This window comes from Mustelus asterias, chromosome 9, assembly GCF_964213995.1.
Source record: "Mustelus asterias chromosome 9, sMusAst1.hap1.1, whole genome shotgun sequence".
Classification (NCBI taxonomy): Eukaryota; Metazoa; Chordata; class Chondrichthyes; order Carcharhiniformes; family Triakidae; genus Mustelus; species Mustelus asterias.
Genome location: NC_135809.1, coordinates 139,244,429 through 139,254,523, shown reverse-complemented (window position 1 = coordinate 139,254,523; position 10,095 = coordinate 139,244,429). Strand labels below are relative to the sequence as shown.

Genomic DNA, 10,095 nt, shown 5'->3' with positions numbered 1-10,095 from the left:
TGGAATGTTGTCAGTGCTTTATCAATGATGTAGACAATGATTCCACATACAAGTGGAAAGCTAATCTATCTGGAAAAACTGTTCACTACATGTTAGCATCTTTGATGCCACGGTCTATCATGGTTGATACATCTGACTAGATCAGGCCTCAATAATCAATAATGCAGTCCTTAATAACACACAGTACCTTTGGTTAATTGATTATTGGGACAACTATGAAATCTTGTGCATTCAGTGTGTAAATGCTAAGTTGTTAATACACTTTAAGACTGAAATTTCACTGCTACTGTTAATAAACTGATTAATACATTTGCAGAAGATCCTTATTGTTATTATAACCTCGGCATTCGCCTGTTTATTCTGATTGTTAATCTTGTTAAAACAGCCAAATGAAAATTGATATAAATTCACTAACCATGTATCAAAAAATAAGACACAAAGGAATTTTAATCTTTACTATCAAACTTCCAGCCACATCAAGTATTGTATCTTTGTAATGAAGCATTGTGACCTCTCCATGACTGGTCTATAGCCAGCACAAACTCCAATATAAGAAGCAAAATACTCCCAAAACTGGAATCTGGAACAGGAACAGAGGAGGCTGGAAAATCTCAGCCTATCAAGAGGGTAGACCAGATTGATGGGGGTGCAAGTGAAACGCTGCTTAATCTGAAAGGAGTGTTTGGGGCCTTGGACAGTGAGGAGGTACAGGGGTGGCTACTGTACCTCTGCAATTGCATGGGAAGATGCAGTGGGAAGAGGATGGGGAGTTGGGGGTGATGGAGGAGTGGACCAGGGTGTCACGGAGAGAGCGGTCCCTGCGGAATGCTGACAGTGGAAGGGGGGAGGGTGTGTTGGGTAGTGGCATCACGCTGGAGTTGGCAGGAATGGCAGATGGTGGTCCTTTGAATGTGGAGGTTGGTGGGGTGAAAGGTGAGGACAAGGGTCTATGACTCAAAACATCAAATCTGTTTCTCTTCTGAGAGATGTTGGCAGATGTGCCGAGCTTTTCCAGTGTCCTCCATTCCTGTTACATACAGACTCCAAACATTTATGAAGCATAATTCACCAAACTAATAATTATGACATTGACTCCGATCTTTTAGTTCTAACCCCTGTAAATACATCACTAAAGTCCCTGTGCAGAGGGTGCATTAACTGGAATTAGATTGATTAATCTCCATGTGGAGTTTGAATTTTTCTGAGAAAAGGCCAGGAGTATATATTACAAAGATATTGTGTGAATAATCTGATCTGTCATGTCACCTTAGACAAGAGAAATGTGACTCAGAGAATCCCTCAGCAAACAGCTCTGAGATACACCGAGGCAGAAGGAATATTGTAGAATTATCAAATGCAGATGCCAACAGGTTTCCTGATTTGGTTTTGTAAACCAACGTGAAATTATCAGCTAGACTTTACTGCGAAGAATTTGTGCAGCTAAAATCTCTCAAATCACCAACGGTCACAGAGGGAGGGAATGCAAATCATTGGGGATGACGGGATGTCCACATGGGCAGTCTGGTGCCGATCGCAATGTCGTTTCCAGTTTGTTATTGATCAATGTTTCACACCCTCGATGTGATGTAGAGTGAGTGCATTCGATTGGCCAATGCCATGTTCAAGCTCTGGAGAGGGTCCAATCCCTGCAGTTTGCTGTTGCGTCCATAAATCAACTGCTTGAAAGATTCTTGATCGAGAAGTGCATTCAGATTCTTCAGGAAATAGTTCTCAGTGTAAGAAAGCAGCTCGGTAGCATTGTGTATCTGAGGATAACAAAACATACAGCTGCTATTCCAATCCCAATTCTCTTCCCGCATTATACAATCGATACACTGGCTGCTAAATCCATGCAATTTTACCTTTGTTTCTATAATGTTTAGACATCTTTAAAATAAACAACTTCATTGTTCTTCAAAGTTATTTCTAATTTCCTACAAGTACACACAGACGTCAATATAGAACAGTCAATGTTAAACAGTTTAGATTTAACAGCTTTACATATTGCTGGATGTATGGAATGAACTTACAAAGGATTCACTGACAGGAAATATTTATTCACACCGTTCCTGCCATTGTGATATCCTGCTATGCTTTACAGACTGTTCAGTGTGGAGAAATGTCACACCTGACTTGGGCAGAGCAAGATCTCACAAATGATAATCAAATAATAACCAGATTATTTTTAGTTCTATTAGCTGAGGGATAAATTTCAGCCACATTTGGAGAATGCTCTCACTGTTTTCCCAACACAAACTGTACGGCAATCGAAGTGGCTGCCGAGCTACGGAATGTTACCCTTTCATCATGTCACAGGTTAAGATGATACAAGGTCAGCACTCTAACAGCTGAAAGGATTCAGATATTCTCTCTTGCTAATGACTGTTCAGATCCCAATTAAAAGGTTTTGTTTGGTTTGCAGTTTGTCAGAACATAGAAACATAGAAAACTACAGCACAAAACAGGCCCTTCGGCCCCACAAGTTGTGCCGAACATATCCCTCCCTTTTAGGCCGACCTATAACCCTCCATCCTATTAAGTCCCATGTACTCATCCAGGAGTCTCTTAAAAGAACCTATTGAGTTCGCCTCCACTACCACTGACGGCAGCCGATTCCACTCGCCCACCAACCGCTGTGTGAAAAACATACCCCTAACATCTCCCCTGTACCTACCCCCCAGCACCTTAAACCTGTGTCCTCTCGTAGCAGCCATTTCCACCCTGGGAAAAAGCCTCTGAGAGTCCACCCGATCTATGCCTCTCAACATCTTATATGCCTCTATTAGGTCTCCTCTCATCCTACGTCTCTCCAAGGAGAAAAGACCGAGCTCCCTCAGCCTGTTGAAGCCATTGAAAGGGTGCAGAGGAGATTTACAAGGATGTTGCCTGGATTGGGGGGCATGCCTTATGAGGATAGGTTGAGGGAGCTTGGTCTCTTCTCCCTGGAGAGACGAAGGATGAGAGGTGACCTGATAGAGGTTTACAAGATGTTGAGAGGTCTGGATAGGGTAGACTCTCAGAGGCTATTTCCAAGGGCTGAAATGGTTGCTACGAGAGGACACAGGTTTAAGGTGCTGGGGGGTAGGTACAGAGGAGATGTCAGGGGTAAGTTTTTCACTCAGAGGGTGGTGGGTGAGTGGAATTGGCTGACGTCGGTGGTGGTGGAGGCAAACTCGTTGGGGTCTTTTAAGAGACTTCTGGATGAGTACATGGGATTTAATGGGATTGAGGGCTATAGATAGGCCTAGAGGTAGGGATATGATCAGCGCAACTTGTGGGCCGAAGGGCCTGTTTGTGCTGTGGCTTTCTATGTTCTATGTTCTATCCTCATAAGGCATGTCACTCAATCCAGGCAACATCCTTGTAAATCTCCTCTGCACCCTTTCAATCTTTTCCACATCCTTCCTGTAATGAGGCAACCAGAACTGAGCACAGTACTCCAAGTGGGGTCTGACGAGGGTCTTATATAGCTGCATCATTATCCCCGGACTCCTAAACTCAATCCCTCAATTGATAAAGGCCAGCACACCATACGCCTTCTTAACCACCTCCTCCACCTGCGGGGCCGATTTTAGAGTCCTATGGACCCGGACCCCAAGGTCCTTCTGATCCTCTACCGTACTAAGAATCTTTCCCTTTATATTGTACTCCTTCATCCCATTTGACCTGCCAAAATGGACCACTACACATTTATCTGGGTTGAAGTCCATCTGCCACTTGTCCGCCCAGTCTTGCATCCTATCTATGTCCCTCTGTAACTTCTGACATCCCTCCAGACTATCCACAACCCCACCAACCTTCGTGTCGTCGGCAAACTTACCAACCCATCCCTCCGCTTCCTCATCCAGGTCATTTATGAAAATGACAAACAGCAAGGGTCCCAGAACAGATCCCTGGGGCACACCACTGGTGACCGACCTCCAATTAGAAAAAGACCCATCTATACACACTCTCTGCCTCCTTTGGGCAAGCCAGTTCTGGATCCACAGGGCAGCAGCCCCTTGGATCCCATGCCCTCTCACTTTTTCCAGAAGCCTTGCATGGGGGACCTTATCGAACGCCTTGCTAAAATCCATATAAACCACATCCACCGCTTTCCCTTCGTCAATGTGTTTAGTCCACATTTTCGAAGAACTCCACCAGGCTCGTAAGGCACGATCTGCCTTTGACAAAGCCATGCTGAGTATTCTTGAGCATACTAAACCTCTCTAAATGCTCATAAATCTTGTCCCTCAGGATCTTCTCCATCAGCTTACCAACCACTGAGGTTAGACTCACCGGTCGGTAATTTCCTGGGCTATCCCTATTCCCCTTCTTGAAAATAGGAATCACATCCGCAATCCTCCAATCTTCTGGCACCTCTCCCGTCTCCATCGACGACGCAAAGATCATCACCAGAGGCTCTGCAATCTCTTCCCTCGCCTCCCACAGTAACCTGGGGTACATCCCATCTGGACCCAGCGACTTATCTATCTTGATGCCATTCAAAGATTCCAGCACAACCTCTTTGCTAAAGTCCACATACTGAATCTTTTCAGTCCACCGCAAGCCCACAGTACATCCACCCATGTCCTTCTCCTCTGTGAAAACCGAGGCAAAATACTCATTAAGCACCTCTGCCATTTCTACCGGTTCCGTACAGATTTTCCCGCCTTCACCTTTTATAGGCCCTATTCCTTCACGTCTCATCCTTTTACTCTTCACATATTTATAGAACGCCTTAGGGTTTTCCTTAATTCTACTCGCCAAGGCCTTCTCGTGACCCCTTCTGGCTCTCCTAATTTCCTTCTTTAGTCCCTTCCTACAAGCCGCATACTCATCTAGATCCCTATCTTCGCCAAGCTCTCTGAACCTTTTGTACGCTTTCCTTTTCTTCTCGACTCGGTCCCGCACAGCTTTCGTGCACCACGGTTCCTTTAACCTACCAACTCCTCCCTGTCTGCTCGGAACATTGTCCTGTAGAACCCTAGACAGACATTCCTCGAAAAACTGCCACCTCTCTTCAGTACATTTCCCCGAGAATACCACCTTCCAATTTACTCCTCTAATTTGCTGCCTTATGTCTTCATATTTCCCCTTACTCCATATAAACACTTTCCTAGCTTGCCTGATCCTCTCTTTTTCCAATGCAAGCATAAAGGAGATAGAGTTATGATCGCTATCCCCAAGATGCTCTCCCACTGAGAGATCTGACACCTGTCCAGGTTCATTGGTCAGTATCAGATCAAGTACAGCCTCTCCTCTTGTAGGCTTGTCCACATGCTGTGTCAGGAAACCCTCCTGAACACACCTAACGAACTCCTCCCCATCCAATCCCCTTACCCTAGGGATATTCCAATCTATGTTTGGGAAATTAAAGTCTCCCATCACAACAACTCTGCTATTATTGCAACTCTCCAGGATCTGTTTCCCTATCTGCTCCTCTACCTCCCTGTCACTATTGGGCGGCCTATAGAAAACTCCCAGCAAAGTGATCGACCCCTTCCCACTCCGAACTTCCACCCACAGAGACTCTGTGGACAATCCCTCCACAGCATACACCTTCTCTACAGCTGTGACACTATCCCTGATCAGCAGTGCCACTCCACCCCCTCTCTTGCCTCCCTCCCTGTCCTTCCTGAAACATCTGAATCCCGGCACCTGTAGTATCCAGTCCTGTCCCTGAGACATCCAAGTCTCCGTAATGGCCACCAAATCACACTTCCAGGCATCGATCCACGCTCTGAGCTCATCCCCTTTATTCACTATACTCCTGGCATTAAAGTAAACACATCTCAATACTTTGGTCTGAGCTCTCCCCTTCTCTATCCCCCGTCCATCCTCCCTCTTGCACTGTCTATAACCCTTCTCTGTTTGCGAGCTAACTTCCTCGCTCCCAGTCACCTCGTCTCGATCCCCTCCCCCCAACCTATCTTGTTTAAACTCTCCCCAGTAGCCTTAGCCAACCTTCCCGCCAGGATATTGGTCCCCCTGGGATTCAAGTGCCACCCGTTTTGTGTGTACAGGTCACACCTGCCCCTAAAGAGGTCCCAATGGTTCAGGAACCTGAATCCCTGCCCCCTGCACCAGTCCCTCAGCCACACATTCATCCTCCACTTCACTCCATTCCTGCCCTCACCCTCCTGTGGCACAGGCAGCAATCCTGAGATTACTACCTTTACTTTCCTCCTCAGCTTTCTCCCTAATTCCCTATACTTTCTTTTCATGACCCCTTCCCCCTTCCTTCCCACATCAGCGGTACCAATATGTACCGCTACCTCTGGCTCCTCTCCCTCACCCCTCAGGATTTCCAGGAGTCGACCAGCAACATCCTGGATCCCGGCCCCAGGGAGGCAGACCACCATCCGAGATTCCCGCCTGCGTCCGCATTAATGGTAATGTTACACCAGTGTCACACAAAGATAGCGCAAGAATAGTTGGTTTGGAAAAAGAGAATATTTAATCTTAAAGATTAATTCGCCAACACTTGGCAACCATCAGAATGAAGAGCTGAAATAAACATTTTTTCAAAGAAGCTATCAGAGATAAATGCACAGTTTGGTCAGAATTCCATTGGTTCTTGGAGACTGTAGTGTACATGAATGATCTGGATGTGAATGTGGGAGGTACAATCAGTAAGTTCACAGATGACACGAAAGTTAAATAGCGAGGAAGAAAGCCTTAAATTACAGGACGATAGAGACGAGTTGCTCAGGTGGATGGAACAGTGGCAAATTAAACCCTGGAAAGTATGGGATGATGCATTTAGGGAGGACATTAGAACTAGGAGCAGGAGGAGGCCATTCAGCCCCTTGAGCCTGCTTCACCATTCAATACGATCATGGCTGATCTCATCTCAGCCTCAACTCCACCTTCCTGCCTGTTCACCGTAACCCTCCAAACCCATTACTAATTGTAAACCTGTCTACCTCCTCCTTAAATTTACTCAATGTCCCAGCATCCACCGCACTTTGCCGTAGTGAATTCCACAGATTCACGACTCTTTGGGAGAAGTAGTTTCTCCTCATTTCTGTTTTAAATCTGCCACCCCTTCGCCTAAAACTACAACCTCTCGTTCTGGATTGCCCCACAAGAGGAAACATCCTCTCCACGTCTACTTTGTCAATCCTCATTATCATCTTCTACACTCCAATCAGATTTCCTCTCATTCTTCTAAACTTTTTATAGAATAGAAACCTACAGTGTGGAAAGAGGCCATTCGGCCCATCGAGTCTGCACCGACCACAATCCCACCCAGGCCCTACCCCCATATATTTACCCGCTAATCCCTCTAACCTACCCATCTCAAGACACTAAGGGGCAATTTTAGCATGACCAATCAACCTAACCCGCACATCTTTGGACTGTGGGAGGAAACCAGAGCACCCGGAGGAAACCCACGCAGACACAAGGAGAATGTGCAAACTCCACACAGACAGTGACCCAAGCCAGGAATCGAACCCAGGTCCCTGGAGCTGGGAAGCAGCAGTGCTAACCACTGTGCTACCGTGCCGCACTTCAGGGAGTATCAGCCTGAACTGCTCAATCTCTCTTCGTAAGATAAACCCCTCACCTCTGGAATCAATCTAGTGAACCTCCTCTGAACTGCCTCCAATGCCACTATATCCCTCCTCAAATAAGGGGACCAAAACTGTCCACAATACTCCAGGTGTGGCCTCACCAATGCCTTGTATAGTTGCAACAATACTTCCTTACTTTTATATTCTATTCCTTTAGCTATAAATGCCAAAATTCAGTTTATTTACTTTAATACCTGCTGTACCAGGACTAACAAGGCATGGGAATACACACAGGACGTTAGGAAGTACAGAGGGACCTTAGGGTGCATGTCCATAGATACCATTGAATCTGTACGGTGTAGATGGAGGCCATTCGGCCCATTGAGTTTGCACTGAGTCTCCGAAAGAGCATCTAACCCAGGCCCACCCCACCCCGCACCATGGCTAATCCACCGAACCTATATATCTTTGGGCACAAAGGGGCAGTTTGGCATGGACAATTCACCTCACCTGAAATTCATCCCTGAAGGTACAAATGACGTAGATAGGAAGAGTGAAGAGGTCCTAAAAAGTGAGTACAAAGAGCTGGAAGGAAGCTAAAAAGCAGGACCCCGAGGGTAGTAATCTCAGGATTGCTACCTGAGCCACATGCCAGTGAGGGCAGGAGTAGGATGCTTGGGCGGATGAACACATGGCTGAGGAACTGGTGCAGGGGGCAGGGTTTCCGATTCTTGGATCACTGGGACCTCTTCTGGGGCAGGTGGGACCTGTACAAGAGAGACGGGTTACACCTAAACTACAAGGGGACCAATATACTTGCAGGGAGGTTTGCTAGTGTTATTGGGGAGCGTTTAAACTAGATTTGCAGGGGGATGGGAACCAGAGTGCCAGAGCAGATAGTGGAGCAGGGGTAAAAAGACAGGTTAGTTCAAGCAAAATCACAAATGGAAGGGTTGAGTGTGGTGGAAATAACCTTTTGAGGTGTGTCTATTTCAATGCCAGGAGAATTGTGGGGAATGCAGATGAGCTGAAGGCGTGGATAGACACATGGAAATATGACATTATAGCCATTCGTGAAACTTGGCTACAGGAGGGGCAGGACTGGCAGCTCAATGTTCCAGGGTTCCAATGTTTCAGGTGGGATAGAGGCAGAGGGATAAAAGGTGGGGGGGGTGGCATTGTTGGTCAGTGAAAATGTTACAGCGGTACTCAGGCAGGATAGATTAGGGAGCTTGTCTACAGAGGCCCGATGGGTGGAGCTGAGAAACAGGAAAGGTATGACCACATTAATGGGCTTGTATTATAGACCACCCAATAGTCAGCGAGAATTGGAGGAGCAAATCAGCAGAGAGATACCTGACAACCGCAAGAAACACAAAGTTGTGATAGTAGGGGATTTTAATTTTCCACATATAGATTGGGACTCGCATACTGTTAAAATTATAGACGGGGCAGAGTTTGTAAAATGTGTTCAGGAGAATTTTCTACATCAGTATATAGAGGTGCCAACTAGAGAGGATGCGATATTGGATCTCCTATTGGGAAATGAGTTAGGGCAGGTGATGGATGTGAATGTGAGGGAACACTTTGGATCCAGTGATCATAATGCCATTAGTTTCAACCTGATCATGGATAAGGATAGATCAGATCGCAGGTTGATGTTCTGAACTGGAAAAAGGCCAAATTTGATGAAATGAGAAGGGATCTGGGAAGTGTGGATTGGCACAGGCTGTTCTCTGGTAAGGATGTAAATAGAACATAGAACATAGAACAGTACAGCACAGAACAGGCCCTTCGGCCCACGATGTTGTGCCGAGCTTTATCTGAAACCAAGATCAAGCTATCCCACTCCCTATCATCCTGGTGTGCTCCATGTGCCTATCCAATAACCGCTTAAATGTTCCTAAAGTGTCCGAAATAGAAAGTGGGAGGCCTTCAAAGGAGAAATTTTGAGTGCAGAGTTTGTATGTTCCTGTCAGGATTAAAGGCAAAGTAAATCGGAATAAGGAACCTTGGTTCTCGAGGGAGATTGTAACACTGATTAAGAGGAAGAGAGAGTTGTATGAAATGTACAGGCAGCAAGGAACAGATCAGATGCTCGAGGAGTATAAAAAGTGCAAGAAGCTACTTAAGAGGGAAGTCAGGAGGGCTAAAAGAAGACATGAGGTTGCTTTGGCAGACAGAGTGAAGGAAAATCCAAAGAGCTTCTATAGGTATGTTAGGAGCAAAAGGATAGTGAGGGATAAAATTGGTCCTCTTGAAGACCAGAGTGGTAGACTGTGTATGGAACCAAAAGAGATGGAGGAGATACTAAATGGGTTTTTTTGCATCCGTATTTACTGAGGAAACGGGCATGGAGTCTACGGAAATAGGGCAAACAGGTAGGGAGGTCATGGAACCTTTACAGATTAAAGGGGAGGAGGTGCTTGCTGTCTTGAGGCAAATCAGAGTGGATAAATCCCCAGGACCGGACAGGTTATTCCCACGGACCTTGAGGGAAGCTAGTGTTGAACTTGCAGGGGCCCTGGCAGACATATTTAAAATGTCAGTATTCACGGGGGAGGTGCCGGATGATTGGAGGGTGGCTCATGTTGTT

At 46.1% G+C, this 10,095-nt stretch overlaps 1 protein-coding gene across 2 annotated transcripts in view; it reads right to left on the bottom strand.

The window, feature by feature from the left end:
* Positions 1–327: 327 nt before the first annotated feature.
* Positions 328–10,095, bottom strand: part of abtb2b (ankyrin repeat and BTB (POZ) domain containing 2b) — a 346,414-nt gene continuing 336,646 nt past the window's right edge. Inside the window, exon 18 of one of the 2 annotated variants that reach the window (XM_078221062.1) lies at positions 328–1,766. In XM_078221062.1, coding sequence (XP_078077188.1) covers positions 1,569–1,766 — 198 coding nt within the window. In that variant the 3' untranslated portion in view covers positions 328–1,568. The remainder of the gene's footprint in view (positions 1,767–10,095) is intronic. The other variant, XM_078221063.1, reaches the window with a different exon arrangement.